Here is a 17,348-nt window from a genome sequence, read left to right as displayed (position 1 = left end):
GCCTGCCATTTGCTTCAAAACAAACCCTGGGAAAAGAGAAAGCAAATAGAGGTATAGATGGAACAAGACTGTCTATGACTTAATAATATTCAATCTGAACTGTGGGTACACAGGAGTTCATTACAGGATTAGTCTCTCTATAAGTGTGACATTTCCCTTCATAAAAAGTTTAAAAATGTCTCTGTTTGAAATGTGGCAATGTACATCAGGTCACCATGGGAAATCTTTAACAATCAAATCAACACAGCTATATTTAGGACACAGATTAAAATCACAGTGGAGATAGCAGCACTTGAGATCATTTTGGTCAGCCTTTTGTCATTCAAATGGATTTTACCAAACTATCCATTCTGCTCATTTCTATTACTTGGTTGTCTTCTTTGGTCTGGTTGCAGTATTCAGTGAAACACAGGATTAGATTTGGGGGAGAAAACAGCTACAAATTATCATAAAATCATTTTGGCTTGATTTTTATACTTCTATTTTGGTAACTCTATGAAATGAATTATACCTGCAAAATTAATTTTAACAACTGAGTTTTTTCCTACTATATAAACAGCTTTCCTCCTTAGAGACAATAGGAAAATGAACCTCCCAAAGCTACTCTTTCCCAGCACTTGTTGCCCAGTCCACAGATCTGTGACAGTGCTGTCTCTGAAAGCTCACAGCAAAACCAACATGATACAAGCAAAACACACGGGAACAAACAGCATGCTGAGTTCTTCTCTGATATCCCTAAATTATTCAAGGGCCTATAGTTTCGACTAGGTGATAGCCCAAGGGCAAACTATTACTAATGAAAAACCAACTATACTTAATTAACTGCATTGCTCTGGGCTAGAGAAAAATCAGAAATTTCTAAAGCCACTTGAGAAGGATCATATTTATACAGAATGATGATACAGGTGACCATATTTCTTTGAAGCACATAATTCCTTCTTTTATCCCTACTGCCTATCCCTTTGGACCACTTACACTACACTGATTCAAATTTAAACACTGGGACTCTTCTCACTAACTCTAAAGTGGAAGGGGCTACTATCAACGGCTATTTATCTTGCGTTTCATTAGGAGCTATGTATTTTTGGTGCTCGGAAGCAGAAAACACTAAATTTGACCCACATTATCAATAAGAGAGTTGGTCCACATAAGATTTTTAAAATAATTACCAGCATTAAAACTCTATCCAGAGATGTTAGAAACTCCCTTTCTCAAACACATAATACAGTTAAAGGTTTAAATTTGATAATAATAAATGATAAAAGATATACAGCTTGAGGAAATCAGAATGTTAATATTGGAATTATAGTCAATGCTCAATTTATCCATGATATTGCAACCAGTCCATTCTAAAGGAGATCAGTCCTGGGTGTTCTTTGGAAGGACTGATGCTAAAGCTGAGTCTCCAATAGTTTGGTCACCTCATGCAAAGAGTTGACTCATTGGAAAAGACTCTGATGCTGGGAGGGATTGAGGACAGGAGGAGAAGGGGACGACAGAGGATGAGATGGCTGGATGGCATCACCGACTCGATGGACATGAGTTTGAGTGAACTCCGGGAGTTGGTGATGGACAAGGAGGCCTGGCATGCTGCAATTCATGGGGTCGCAAAGAATCAGACACGACTGAGCAACTGAACTGAACTGAACTGATTGCACAAGTAAGCAATATTCAGTGGTAATTCAAAATTTTAGCAATCAGTTTCAAAATTTTTCCTTCAGCAGTTCTTTATCAGTACTAGACATATGAACTAAAATAAAAGATAGACTGATTTACAACTCTGCTTCTCTGTCATATGCTGGTTACCTTTCTAAAGAAGAAGAAAAAAGTAAGTTATATGAAGAAGAGGAGAAGGAAGAGGGAGCAGGGAGAAAGCAGGAAAAGTAAGGAGCAGGAGAAAAGTAAGACAAGCAGACCTCGGGAAAGGTAGTTTACGGAATGCTGCAGAAAACCATATGTAATAAAAATATGCAAATTGGTTTTTAGCTAATTAAGTGAATGGTATATATCTATATATATATATATCTCATTTCTCATCAAGAACCCACTGTTAATGATTTTAAGTAATGCTTAATTTCAACATAATATTCTGCTTAACATGTTAAATGCTAAGTTATGGTGATCACAAGTTCACAAACGTAGGGCCTATTTACAGGCAAGAAACTCTGCAACCTTATTACAGAATCAATAGCCTGTTCTGTTTTGCAGTCTCAGTAAATTTTTGCCACAACTTTCAAAGGAGTTTAGTTCCTAAAGTTAACATTTCTATTTTGAGACAAAAACGTGTAGACTTCTTTCAGCTTATATCCAATTTAATCAATAGCAAATTGAACTAAACAAGAACAAACCTAAAGATATCTTGGGGAAGCAGTCAGTGTTTGTTTGTTTGTTTGTTTTTGCAGTGGAGGGGGGGCGTTCAATCCAATCAAAATGAAGAGAGAGAAGTTGGCGTAGGTGGACTAAATGGGGCCTCACTGCTGGCTCATCAAGTAATCATAATAGTCAAAAACATATAACAACCAGTTTGAAAAATAACTGTTCATTTAATAGCTGGCAAAAGAATTCTGCAAAGACAGCATGAAAGACAAAAAGGCCACTTCTCAGGGGACTCACCTGTCTTTCCCAGTTTCCTTCTTAAACACTCCATCACAGTAACTCATGCGCTTCTCTGTGGTCACATAAATTTGGGCATTGGGATAGATGTCAACAGTCTTTTTCAACATGTTGTACACAATGCCATTGCCATCTTTCCTCATATTGCGGAAAGGGCCCCAAATAACATAAATAGTAGCGTTTGCTTCCTTGAAAAAATAATCAGGGTTTTTCAGCAAAAGAGGAACGCTGGTATGGGATACGACGCGAATCATTGTCATGCGGCCAACATCCTCTTCATAGCCCTTGGTGGGTGCATTGTTCATTCTCCAAATGCAGGATGACTGATCTATCTCATTCCCCACCTTCTGGCCGACCATCTGACCTGAGTTTGACACGATGGCACAAAGATTACAGTCCAGTTGCAAAGGCTGAAAAACAGAAAGAGAAACAGGGCAAGTGGAGGAGAAATGTGTAAATTAGAAAGTTCCTCATATCCCAACAAGTTTTTCTGGGAAAACAGAAATTCCAGATATTGTGCATAATTGTGGAGTGTGGGAATATCACTGAAATATATTTATACTAATCCAACACTAGCTCCACAGGATATCAAGCTTGGGGCATGCCTCCATTTAAAAAGTGAATATGGATTGCTAAGAAATAATTTTCATTTCTCTTTCTTGTGTTGCTTTGAAATTCAGTGAAAAAGCAGTCATTTGTTTCCCACTTTATATGATGTCTTCATTCAAAACTGTTATTTCAAATGAAATAAGGAAATACAGAAAGATTTGCTCTCTTTAATAAGGATGATGGCTAAAAAAAGAAATGCAAAAGAAGTATATATAGGCATCAATTCTGAAGTTTACATATATGTATGAATGATTATGTAGTGGTTGATAAAAATATAAAAAATTCAGCAAATGATGAGATTCTGAATTTTCAAAACCCAGAACTACTGAAGATAAATTTCAGGCTAGCAAAAATATAATAGAGATTCTTAAAAAATTCCCTTGCATCACCATGGTTAAACAACCGCTGTGCTCTTGTTTATTCTAGTTGGATAGGAAAGGCTTCTTTTTAAGAACTCAGAGAAGGCACGTACACAGACAGTCTCCACCATCCTTTTCTTTCTTTATTGGAGTTTAATTGCTTCACAATGCTGCGATAATTTCTGCTGTACAATGAAGTGAATCAGCTATACCTATACTTATATCCCCTTCCTACTGGACCTCCCTCCCCCTATTCTCCCCACTGTCTCACCCATCTAGGCCATCACAGAACACTGAGCTGGGTTTCCTGAGCTATACCGGAGGTTCCCACTAGCTATCTACTTTACAGATGGTAGCGTCTATACGGCAATCCTAATCTCCCAATTTGTCTCACTCTCCCCTCCCCCTGACTCCGCCCAGTGTCCACACGTCCATTCTCATCTCTATTTCTGCCCGGCAAATAGGTTCATTTATATCATTTTTCTAGATTCCACTTACTTTAACCAATGAGGTAACAGAGACTCAGAGAGACTAAGCATCAACTTTCAGGGCTGGCAGGTGATACAGTTGCATTGGTAGATTCAACTCTAGATCCAACTCTAAACCCACCGCTCTCTCTCTTATTCTCTGCTTGTTTTTTCCCTCCCCAGGTGGCGCTAGTGGTGAAGAACCACCCAGCCAGTGCAGGAGACAGAAGAGACACGGATTCGATCCCTGGGTTGGGAAAATCCCCTGGAGGAGGAGAAGGCACCCCACTCCATTCTTGCCTGGAGAATCCCATGGATTCTCAGAGGAGCCTGGCCGGCTATACACTCCATGGGGTTGCCAAGAGTTGGACGCGACTGAAATAACTTAGCATACTCGCAAGCAAACCAAATACTGTCGACGCTCTGCGGATAGAAAATACCACACCATCCGGGTTGCTTGGATCTGTGGATGCAGAATTGGAGCATATGGAAAGCCCATGGCATGGGAATTGAGCATCTGCCGGTTCTGGCATCCACTGGGGTCCTGGAATCGACCCCCCTCGGGTATGGAGGAATGACTGTAAATTCCTGTTACAATTCCCCCACAAGTAAAGAAAAGCGAACTTTTAAACAGTGAGTGACAAGGGGACAATGCACTTTGCTGATACATGCCTTTCTTCTTTTCTTTCTGTGAGATTCTACATTTATATCTGATGTGTGATCCCAGATTTCTTGGTGCCTATTGGTCAGTGGCCTCTTCCACACTGTGTATTAGTTCTGTTACAATTTATTATTTAATTATGTCTGTCCACTAGAAAGCAAACTCCTTAAGAGTAGGCTCAATGTCTGTCTTCACTTAACCCCACTCCTCAGAAATCTCTGGAATACTATAGTATTTCAAATACACAATGGTCAAGTTAGGAAATGAAAGCAATTTAATGAAAAGAATTTATTAGGACTCTAAACATAATATTAGGAAAGAAGTAGACTTTTTCAATTCATCTAGAATTGCTGATTTAGTTAAAAAGAGAAAAGCAATTCAGAAGAAACACATCAACATACCCACAGGTTCAATCTAGGCAAGTGAATCTATTTATCTGAGATGTCAAAATTAAGAATTTTTAAAAACCTTACTTATACAGCCCACAAAGGTCCATTTTGAAGTACCTTAAAAGTCTGCTATTAGATGGACTGACTGTCCCTCACTCCTGCTCCAGTAAGATTTCTAAACCTAGGTGGGCAGCAGGTGGTCCAGGCACCAGGTCAGAATAGCTCCTCTCAAGGTGGATGACTGTATTAGGGCACTTGGCAATGGGATTTTCTAGGTTGGTGCCATAGTGAAGACTTCACCAAAGGGCAAATGGAGGCACAAGAGGATGCCTCGTAGAATAGGCATTGATTTAAGCCTCTTCCTCATGCATTTAAGCCCCTTCCCCGTGCATTTAAGCCCCTTCCCTACAATCTTTGGGAAGATTGTAAGGAAGAATACAATGCTCTTCCTGACATCCATTAGACTTAGCTGAGTCCTTCAAACTCAGTCACATAAATCAATGCCTTATTTGTGTATCACATGACACATTCCAATTTATCACCAAAATGCATATGGTGCCAGGAGGTTAGGTTCCATTTAGTGTTCCAAGAAGTTGCTTCCCTGTATACTAAAAACATTTTAGGGTACCACCCCCACACATTAAAAAAAAAATCAAAAAGAAAGATATAAAGAAAAAGCCTTGGAGGTATTCTAATAACCAAAATGCAGCAATTTGCACTGGATTTCCAAGTCATTAAAGTGAATTAGCTGATTCTGCTACAACAAGGCTTCATTTAACTAATAAGAATCAGCATACTGGTTTCACCTGACAATTGTAACCTCTGAGAGTGATCACTTAAGACATCACAGTCTGTTTCATGACAACATATCAGCTGTGCAACTATGAGGTCAGCAGCTGACTGATAACTTGAGGGCAAATATGGGGAACAATGCCCTCTTGTTTATATGACAAATACATAATTGGGCAGGGTGCTATGAATATAATACCTTTGGGGGTAGGTGGTGATCTTTAAATTGCCCCTTTCTTTTATACTATTCACTTGGCCATATTGCCACCAAGGCCAGGGTTGTATGAGACTTCCTCATGTTATACTGCTTGGTCTCAGAACTGCCTAGCTGTCTGGCTTCCTGAATGGGGTACCAGGAGTCATGGCTGCAGGTGTGACTATTCTATTTACCACATGGTTGCAGGAACCATCTTTGCAGTATGATAGGAGTGCAGGGCTAGATGAATGAAACATTCCTAATCATAATCAGAAGCTTCAGGTAACACGAAGAGCTTGTTAAAGCACAAGGGACTCATCTATATATTTTAAGGCACTTTCAAACTACAGTAAGCCATGATAAAAAGAAAGACACACCTGGGCACGAACGGATGTTTGACCCAAGGGCTGCTCTTATCTGGTTATCTCAGTTCCTTTTATTAGCTTTATCACTGCATCTTGTGATCTCAACGTTCTTTGTTAAAATGTCCTGCTGTTTCTTGAGCTCATTTATGTTGTTTGATTTGGGGCTTTTGCTTGAAAATTTATTCCATGTGTGTCCACTCGCTCAGTTCTGCCTCAGTAAGCAGTTTCTTTCTAAATACAGGCCCTGGATTTTCCGAGACCTTTGGAAAGATTTATCTGGCTCCACTTTATCAAGCCCTATCATAATTTTGAACTCTCTTTTTCAGTTGACTTGTCTCTATTTTTTGTTTCTTTTCATTAAAAACAAATTTGACCTCTTTGTCTTTCCCTCTCATACACTCAAAACATCATCAAGCCAAATGCTTGAGCTTTGGCTGTGTCTATAAACTGAGATTACCACAAATATTCAGCCAACCATCTGGGCAGCTGTGTTCCTAAGAGAAATCTCACAAATGTCAAATGCTTCCTTTCATCTGAAGTCTAAGATACTGAATTTTTTTGGGGGGGTGGGTAATATCATTATATAGGCATAACTTACTTTACTGCATTTCATTTTATTGAGCATCATAGATACTGTGTTTTATTTTTTCTTTCTTTTTTTTAAAAAACAAATTGAAGGTTTGTTCAGTTCAGTTTGGTCACTCAGTTATGTCCAACTCTTTGCAACCCAATGAACCTCAGCTCACCAGGCCTCCCTGTCCATCACCAACTCCCGGAGGTTACTGAAACTCATGTCCATTGAGTCGGTGATGCCATCCAGCCATCTCATCCTCTATCGTCCCCTTCTCCTCCTGCCCTCAATCCCTCCCAGCATCAGAGTCTTTTCCAATGAGTCAACTCTGCACATGAGGTGGCCAAAGTACTGGAGTTTCAGCTTTAGCATCATTCCTTCCAATGAACACCCAGGACTGATCTCCTTTAGGATGGACTGGTTGGATCTCCTTGCAGTCCAAGGGACTCTCAAGAGTCTTCTCCAACACCACAGTTCAAAAGTATCAATTCTTTGGCACTCAGCTTTCTTTATAGTCTAACTCTCATATCCATACATGACTACTGGAAAAACCATAGCCTTGACTAGACAGACCTTTGTTGACAAAGTAATGTCTCTGCTTTTGAATATGCTATCTAGGTTGGTCATAACTTTCCTTCCAAAGAGTAAGCCAGCGTCTTTTAATTTCATGGCTGCAATCACCATCTGCAGTGATTTTGAAGCCCAAAACAATAAAGTCAGCCACTGTTTCCCCATCTATTTCCCAAGAAGTGATGGGACCGGATGCCATGATCTTAGTTTTCTGAATGTTGAGCTTTAAGCCAACTTTTTCACTCTCCTCTTTTACTTTCATCAAGAGGCTCTTTAGTTCTTCTTCACTTTCTGCCATAAGGGTGGTGTCATCTGTATATGGCTGGGCCATGGCTCAGGAGCAGCCAAGGGGAGCTACCCCATGTCCAAGGTCAGGGGCAGTGGCCAAGAGGAGTTACCCCACGTCCAAGGTAAGAAGCAGTGGCTGCAGTTTGCTGGAGCAGCCGTGAAGAGATACCCCACGTCCAAGGTAAGAGAAACCCAAGTAAGACAGTAGGTGCTGAGAGAGGGCCTCAGAGGGCAGACAGACTGAAACCACAATCACAGACAACTAGCCAATCGGATCACACAGACCACAGCTTGTCTGACTCAATGAAAGTTTGTAGCAACCCTGTTTTGTCAAATGAATGATGTACTTTTTAAAGACATAGGCTATTGCACGCCTAACAGACTACAGTATAGTGTAAGCATAACTTTTATATACCCTGGGAAACCAGAAAATTCATGTGACTTTATTGTAATATTCACTTTATTGCAGTGGTCTGGAACTGAATGTGCAATATTTCCAAGGTTTGCCTTATTTGATTTGGGTATCTTCTCCCTTTACAAGATATACTACTGCTATACTATATATCTGGTAATAAATACTCAACTTGGGGAAAGTTAATTCAATGATATCTAGTAAACAACTGTCAACTACAAATTGGCACTTACCAAGAGCGTCGCCAACGACTGAACAACACAGCCATTTGCCCTGCCTCTACGGAGACTGAATCCCATGCTGCTATAGCTGTTGACCTTCAACACCCCCTGAGGGAGTTCAGGGTCCAGTGAGGCCCTCTTTACCCCAGGGAATCTGGTGGGACAGGTCCTTAGAGAGTTGGATGTTTTTAGGAAAAGATTTTATGATCTCAATCCTTGCATCTCCTCATATCTAGAGAAGCACTAAATTCCTTCACGGTGACATCAGATCCTCATGACAAACAAAAACTTTTTATAAAATGAGTGCTTCATGGCACTGAACTCTCCCTTCACCAAAACCTTATACATTGACTTTCCCCCATTGCCGCTTTGGAGCAGTCTCTCAGAGCTATGTGAGGTGCTGCCTCCCGGGCTATAGTCCTCATTTTGCCCCAAATAAAACAATTCACAACTCTCAAGCTGTACATTTTTTTTTTAGTCGACACAACCAAGTAATTTTTACCATGCACTTGCTCCGTGCAAGGCTATGTTAAGGGTAAAATAATTTTAGGATTTTAATTACTGTGAATTTTAACCTCAGCATACAGCTCTGTGGTAGGTGGGGATGTTTTATGACCAGAGTTGGACACGACTGAGCGACTTCATTTTCACTTTTCACTTTCATGCATTGGAGAAGGAAATGGCAATCCACTCCAGTGTTCTTGTCTGGAGAATCCCAGGGATGGGGGAGCCTGGTGGGCTGCTGTCTATGGGGTCGCACAGAGTCAGACACAACTGAAGCGACTTAGCAGCAGCAACAGCAGCAGCAGCAGGGTCAATTCATATAATATTGGTTGGCTGAAAAGTTGGTTTGGGTTTTTCCATAACATCTTATGAAAACCTGAATGAACCTTTTAGCCAACCCAATGTTTTAAAGGTCTAATGTACTGCCTTGAAAAACTCCTTTCTCTGCTAAAACAAATCTTGACATTTGCCTCCTTTTTGAAAAAGAATTTGATTCCTATCTGACATGCAGGCAGAGGATGAGAGAGGTAAAAAGCAGTGTGATGGAGACATATGAATACTATTATATTTATTGACATTAACATGATTAAATACCTAATATGGGCCAGTCATCCTGCTAGTACTTCATTACATTATTCCATTCAGTAAATTCTTCTAAAGTTAGTTTTTACTTCATATTACTGAACTGAAATTGAAATGAACATGATGTCCAGTGAGTACTAGATATCTTTCAGGTTAAAAAGACAGCACATATTATCTTTTGTGAAACGCATTCATAGCACTAATAAGAAGTTGTAGTAAAGAAATATTTATTATAAATTTGCACCACCCCTAATAAACATGTAGGCAAACACCTCAACTTTCACCCAGTATTATACTAAAACTATTATAAATCAATGCTTTTAAATATGCTGATGGCCAAAAATTTCACCAAAAGGGGACAAAGTTTCCTAACTGATGAAAGTCTCCTCAGGAGTGTTAGGGTTTTGTATGGGGATAGACATAATCTCTCCTTTCTGGCAATGACATTATGATGGCATAAGAAATTATGTGGATATTTTTTCTTAATCTTTAAGTGTAAAATATGGCTGAAATTTCAGTCTAAGATAAACTAATAATGACTGATTTTATTAGCTTTAAAATTGTCCTCCACATTTTTCACTCAATTTGCTTTTCAAACTCTTTTTTTGTAACAGGAGTGAGTTGTGTTTCTTTCTGAAGCATTAAATTATTACAGTCCACGTCTGAGAAAACACAAAGCCATGGCAGATGCTTTTATAAGCTGGGCTCCATGGCTAAAGGAATACCTCTCCCCAGTGCAAAGTCTCTTGGAGGCAAATTCACTTTAGAAGCTTACAGTGGCTACTGTCAACTCCTTGGATAGCAAAGATAGCTGAGATGCCAAGCCCTCCTCTAACTCTTTGAATCTCTCCCCTCTCCATACATATGAAGATTCTAGGACACTGAGTGCCTAGGTACTGTGTTCATCCTTAGGTCATTTTACAGTCATGTGGATTTTTATTTTTAACTTATCATAAGCATGGGCATTCAGTACAGAAATGAATTCTTGTTTGCAGAAATGCGTAAGAATACAAGTGCAAGAGAATCCTTAATACTATGGCGGTAAGAGAGGAAGATGAGGCTATTCTAATCTCTTTTGAAGAGTCTGTGGTATTTTAATAATTAGCTTTATTTTCCTGTGACTAAATATTATTGAGGCAGACTCTAGAAACCAATTAACTATGACATGCCCAATTGATCCTTGTCTGGTTAAAAAAAAAATGACCGAAACTAATAGGTCATTCACTCTGATCAGGAAGTCTCACCTTTTATTGAGTCACAATCACTTTTCTCTTCAAATTAGGACACATATAGTTAAAGACTTCTTTCTGTTTCTCTGCTTTAAATTTACACACACACAAACGCACACACACACACACACACACACACACACACAGAGTCACCCTCATCCTGCAAATGAGACAGCTCATTCTCCTAACCACTTTTTCCATCCTGCTCCTTACCAACCAAACCACTCTGGAAAATGTCCCTTCTCTGTTCTTTGGGTAAGAAACTGACAAATTGCCCTATCCTTTTTGAATGATATATTGGGACAACTGCCAAGCGCTTTACATTTTAATCAGTAAGAAGAATGAAATATTTAACCTTTACTTTTTTCTCCATGAATAGGCTTATAGACAATAGAATAGATAATTAAAATCTGTGAATTAAAACTTGCAAAACAGTGTGGTTTCCCCAGCAAAGAGAAATGGCCATGTACGAAAGGTCACCTGTCAACTAGTTCTAGTTATTAAATCTCTGCATTTATCACTGTGGTGACTCCATGGAAAACGAAGGTCAAGACATTAAATTATGAAATAGTCAGGATTAGAAAAGGTCACTAAAAACTCAACTAAAATTTAACCAAACCTGCTAATTCCACATCCTTTGAAGCGAGCAGACACAGCCAGGGATGAAACACACACTGGATGGAACTGATCTCTCTCCCTATTTTATCCTTATATTCAAAACGAATTTCCATTTGATGTCTTAAAGTCTAAAATGAAACTTGCTCATCTCAAATAAAAACAGGAGCTTCAATAAATATTTCAGAACAAAATCATGTTTGAATCGAACCAGCTTAAATTATTAAAAATGTTGTTTTACACCACTCTAAAGGTTGCTTTCACTTCAATCATGAGAATGCAATTTAAAATATTAGCAATGGGGCACTCCTGGCATCTTAAATGCTTTACAGGACAATTAGCAAATTCACCACTCACTAATTTCCTACTTTAATGTTGAAACAAATGAGATCTTTGCTTTTCATCATGCAATTTGAATGAATTTGAACAAAGCAGGTTGAACAAAGCTCCAGAGACACACTCTTCAGTTTGCTGTCATTTATTTCTCTACTCTTCCTGAATGTCTTTAGAGTTTTAGTTTTAGAGGCTTCAACATGTATAATGATGCCATTGGGGAATAGATTTTGCCTTTATTCTCCTTGATGTTCTTTTGAGGTCTTTCAAGTGAAAGGTACAAAAAAGGCATTAACAATCTGGCATTGTTTTTATTGCTTGACAAAGAAAAAAATGTATTTTAATTTTTCCCATGTTTCAGGAATGATTAAGCAAGCTGTTTTCATCCACACTGAGTCACTTTCAGCAGACCTCTAACTGTGAGCAAAGACTTGTAAAGATGGTTCTAAAGAGAATTCAACACAGTTCAACCAAGCCAGCCCATATATGTACTTCTTTGCCCCTCCACAAACCTGCTTCTTTCAGTTAATGCAGCTTTCAAAAGCAGTGTGTATAAATCATACAGTATGAGTAACTGCACATAAAAAGACTGATTTGCCAACCCACGGTTTGACTCTGGCTCTCTGTGGATTTGGGATATGGCATTTACCTTGATTCCTACATGGTGGCATTATATCCAAGCATAAAACTTAACAGGGGGGTGCATAAAAATGTTAATGTCAAGAGATAATTCTAAAACCAGCAACATAAAACTCAGTTTCTCAGTCACCATAGATGATGTGTTCTCTTCATTTGGAAGTTCCTGTGAAAACTGGATCTGTATAATCATGCAGGTATGCCAAATGAAAGCAGTTTGCTTTCTCTGGTGCCTGTGTGCTAAGTCACATCTGTCATGTCCAACTATTTGCGACCCTATGGACTGTAGCCTACCACGCTCCTCTGTCCATGGGATCCTCCAGGCAAGAATACTGGAGTGGGTTGCCATGCCCTCCTCCTAGAGACCTCCCAGACCCAGAAATCAAACCTATGCCTCCTCCAGCTCCTGAACTGAAGACGGATTATTTACCGCTGAGCCACTGGGGAAGCCCCTTGCATTCTCTGGACTAGAAGACAAATGAATCTTTTCAAACCAAAAGAGAATTTTTATCTATAGACTGAGAAAATGGGAGTAATTTTCATTGTCAGGTCATGAAAAAAATTTGACTAATTTTGAGGCCAGTTTCGTTTCAGTTCAGTTCATTTCAGTCGCTCAGTCGCGTCTGACTTTGCAACCCCATGAACCACAGCCTCCCTGTCCATCACCAACTCCCGCAGTTTACCCAAACTCATGTCCATTGAGTCAGTGATGCCATCCAACCATCTCATCCTCTGTCGTCCCCTTCTCCTCCTGCCCTCAATCTTTCACAGCATTAGAGTCTTTTCAAATGAGTCAGCTCTTAGCATCAGGTGGCCTCAATATGGAAGGCCAGTTTACCTCTGGATTTTATTTCTATATAGCTATTGTTCTGGCTAGAATTTGCTTTGGAACCTAGGAAACTAATGTTACCTCATAAATGTTTTTAATTGTCATGCAGAATTTTTGCCAGATATATAAAGCTAGCGATAAACTGAACATGTGTTGACGAATATTCAACACAGGGTTTTTTTAATCTTGTTCTATTTTCTAAGCTGAAGGATGCTTTAGTGGGTTCATAGTTTGAGAGAAAGGGCTGGTGAAGATGAGAAATTGCAAATACATGACAAAGGCCCACTAAAGGAGTGAGAACCTAGAAAAGAGAGGAGTTGATAACTTAAGGAATATTACCAATGTTGTTTAGTTGCTAAGCCATGTCTGACTCTTTTGTGACCCCATGGACTGTATCCCACTACACTCTTCTGTCCATGGGATTTCCTAAGCAAGAATTTTGGAGTGGGTTAGCATTTCCTTGTCCAGGGGATCTTCCAGACCCAGGGATAGAACCCAAATCTCCTTCATTTGGCAGGTGATTCTTTACCACTGGGCCATCAGGGAAACTCTTGAGGAATATTACCTGGTCATAAAATGAATGAAATATTGCCATTTGCCACAACATGGATGGGCCTAGGGATTTATCACACTAAATCAAATAGTTAGACAGTGAAAGACAAGTATTATGACATCACTTATATGTAGAATCTAAAAAACAATATAAATAAACTTATTTTTAAAACAGAAACAGACTCACAGTCAGAGAAAACAAACTTATGGTTATCAAAGGGGGAATGGGTGGGGTGGGGATAAATTAGGAGCATGGGAATAACAAATACATATTACTTTATATGAAATGGGTTTCTCACGTGCAAAAGATGCAGGAGAGGTGGGTTTGATCCCTAGGTTGGGAAGATCCCCTGGAGTAGGAAAAGGCAACCCACTCTACTATTCTTGCCTAGAAAAGTCAATGGACAGAGAAGCCTGTCAGGCTACAGTCCATGGAGTTGCAAAGAGTCAGACACAACTGACTGACTGAGCATGCATGTAGTATATATGAACTAGATAAACAACAAGGATTTACTGTATAGCACAGGGAACTATATTCAACATCTTTTAATAACCTATAATGAAAAAGAATAAATATATATATGGTATATAACACAATAGTGAAGTGAAGTTGCTTAGTTGTATCCTACTCTTTGCGACCCCATGGACTGTAGCCTACAAGGCTCCTCTGTCCATGATATTTTCCAGGCAAGAATAGTGGAATGGGTTGCCATTTCCTTTTCCAGGGAATCTTCCCCACCCAGGGATCGCACCCAGGTCTCCCGCATTACAGGCAGACGATACTTTAAATCAACTAGTTCAACAATAAATAAAATTTATTTTATCTATACAGTTGGATGGACAGCCTTTGCAAAAATAGACACTTCTTCCCCTAAGACAGGAAAAAAGAATTAAGAATGACAAGAAACTGTGACCTTACAAGAGTGAAATACAACCAGAGTTTACCTCAGATTCCCTTATATTTCTATAAAGCAAGTAAGGGTTAATTGAGAGACTTAGAGGTAAAGTTAACAGGATTAAGGAGAGATACGGACTTTTGAGAAATAGAGCATTTTGGGCAAGAATCAAAAGGATTGCCAATTGTGCCACAGTTAAAATTTAGAAATTGCATATTTTTGATGATGATACTGTAAGATTCTGTATTCTTTCTAAGTACTGTTTAGGGGCACAGAGGCAAGGATGAAGAGAGCTTATCCAGCTTGATCCAGGGCTGAAGCTTGGGGCAAGTGGTATACTGAAAGCTTGACACTGAAAAATAATTATGGGCACTAATAATATAAATTTCAAGCTGATAGTGGAAGGAAATAAATGGTAGGAAAATGAGCAAATGGAAGAGATAAGGAAACAAGAATGTCTTAGTGGGGTTATGTTCATTCAGTGGAGATAGGGAGAGAGATGCTTGTATCGTATACCCTAAGATTATGCTTATTTGGAAAATAAGGAGAAAAATGTGGCTAATTTAGGCTTTAAATTAAAGGCCTATGATTTCAATTGAGAAAAATTTCAGGAAAGAAGCTGTAGTGTAAGTCATTCCTTCCAGTTTGGAAATGCAAAAACCAAAGAATAGAGAATATTCAAATTCATTGATAGTTAAAAAGTACCGTGTACTTGCATTGAAAGAATTAATATTGTTAGATGACCATGCAACCTAAGGAAGTCTACAGATTCAATGGAATCTCTATAAAAATATTAGCATCATTTTTTTTTTCACAGAACAAAATCAAGTAATTTAAAAATCTGTATGGAAACACAAAGACCCTGAATAGCCACAACAATTTTGAGAAAGAAGAACAGAGTTGAAGGAATCATGCTCCTGACTTCAAAATATACTACAAAGCTACAGGAATCCAAACAATATGGTACTGGCACAAAAACAGACACATGGGTCAATAGAACAGAATAGAGAGCCCAGAAATTAACCCACACACTTATGGTCAATTTATGGTAAGGAGATAAAAATATTCAATATTCAAAGGGAAGACAGTCTCTTCAATAAGTAGCACTGGGAAAACTGGACAGCTATATGCAAAAGTATGAAATTAGAACATTCTCTAAAACCATATACAAAAATAAATTCAAAATGGATTAAAGACCTAAATGTGAGACAAGAAACCATAAAATTTCTAGAGCAAATCATAGGCAGAACACTCTTTGACATAAATTGTAGCAGTATTTTTTGGACTTCTATCCTAAAGCAAAGGAAATAAAAACAATAATAAACAAATAGGGCCTAATTAAACTTAAAAGCTTTTGGATAGTGAAGGAAACTATTGACAAAACAAAAAAAACAACCTACTGAATGGGGAAAAAATATCTGTGAATAATATGGCAAACAAGGGGCTAACATCATACATATATATACATTATATATATATATATATATATATATACACACACATATATATATATATATAAACATCTCACACAATTCAATATATTAAAAAATCTGATTAAAAAATAGGAAGAAGACCTGAATAGATACTTTTCCAAAAAGGAATGCAGATGACTGACAGGCATGTGAAAAGATACTCAATATTGTTTATTATCAGGGAAAAGCCAATCAAAACCACACAATAAGATATCACCTCACATCTGTCAGAATGGCTATCATCAAATTACAAATAACAAATGTTGATGATAATGTGGAGAAAAGGGAACTCTTGTACATTATTGGTGGAATATAAATTGGTACAGCCACTATGGAGAATAGTATGGAGGTTTCTCAAAAAACTAATAATAGAACTACCATGAAAAGGTGAAAAGTGTTAGTCACTCAGTTGTGTCCACATGGAGCATAGCCTGCCAGGCTCCTTTGTCCGTGGAATTCTCCAGGCAAGAATATTGGACTGAGTAGTTATTTCCTTCTCTAGGGGATCTTCCCAAACCAGAGATTGAACCCAGGTCTCCTGCATTGCAGGTGGATTTGTTACCATCTGAGCCACCAGGGAAGCTCATTGGTGGGAATGCAAATTGGTGCAGCCACTGTGGAAAGCAATATGGAGGTTTCTAAAAAAAAAAAAAACAAAAAATATAACTATCATATGATCCAGCCATTCCACTTCTGGGTACATATCTGAAAAATAACCAAAACACTGATTTGAAAAGATACATGCATCCCAATGTTCATAGCAGCACTATTTCCAATTGTCAAGATATGGAAGCAACCTAAATGTCTATCAACAGATGAGTGGATGAAGAAAATATGGTATATGTATCTAACAGAATATCATTCAGCCATAAAATAGAATGAAATTTTGCCATTTGTAGCAATGTGGATGGACTTGGAGGGCATTATGTTAAGTGAAATAAGCCAGACAGAGAAAGACCAATACTGCATGATATCATTCATGTGAAGAATCTAAAAAAATACAAAAAACTAGTAAAATTTAAAAAAAAGGAGAGAACAAACTAGTGGTTACCAGTAAGGAGTGGGAGAGGGAGGGCAATATAGGGATGGGGAATAAAGGATTATTATGAAATTATATGAAATCATGTGTGTGAAACTTTTGAAAATTGCAAAGCACTATGGAATTTAAATAACCTTTTATTCAATAGAAA

The 17,348-nt window shown here is 38.5% G+C and overlaps 1 protein-coding gene across 6 annotated transcripts in view; it reads right to left on the bottom strand.

Moving 5' to 3' along the window:
* Positions 1-17,348, bottom strand: part of ST6GALNAC3 (ST6 N-acetylgalactosaminide alpha-2,6-sialyltransferase 3) — a 639,342-nt gene that overhangs the window by 253,013 nt on the left and 368,981 nt on the right. For all 6 annotated transcript variants that reach the window (XM_069594935.1, XM_069594926.1, XM_069594964.1 and 3 more), the window contains exon 3: positions 2,614-3,023. In XM_069594935.1, coding sequence (XP_069451036.1) covers positions 2,614-3,023 — 410 coding nt within the window. The remainder of the gene's footprint in view (positions 1-2,613; positions 3,024-17,348) is intronic.

This window comes from Ovis canadensis, chromosome 1, assembly GCF_042477335.2.
Source record: "Ovis canadensis isolate MfBH-ARS-UI-01 breed Bighorn chromosome 1, ARS-UI_OviCan_v2, whole genome shotgun sequence".
NCBI classification, from domain to species: Eukaryota; Metazoa; Chordata; class Mammalia; order Artiodactyla; family Bovidae; genus Ovis; species Ovis canadensis.
Note: the sequence above shows the minus strand (reverse complement) of the source record. Positions and strands in the feature narration are given on the sequence as shown.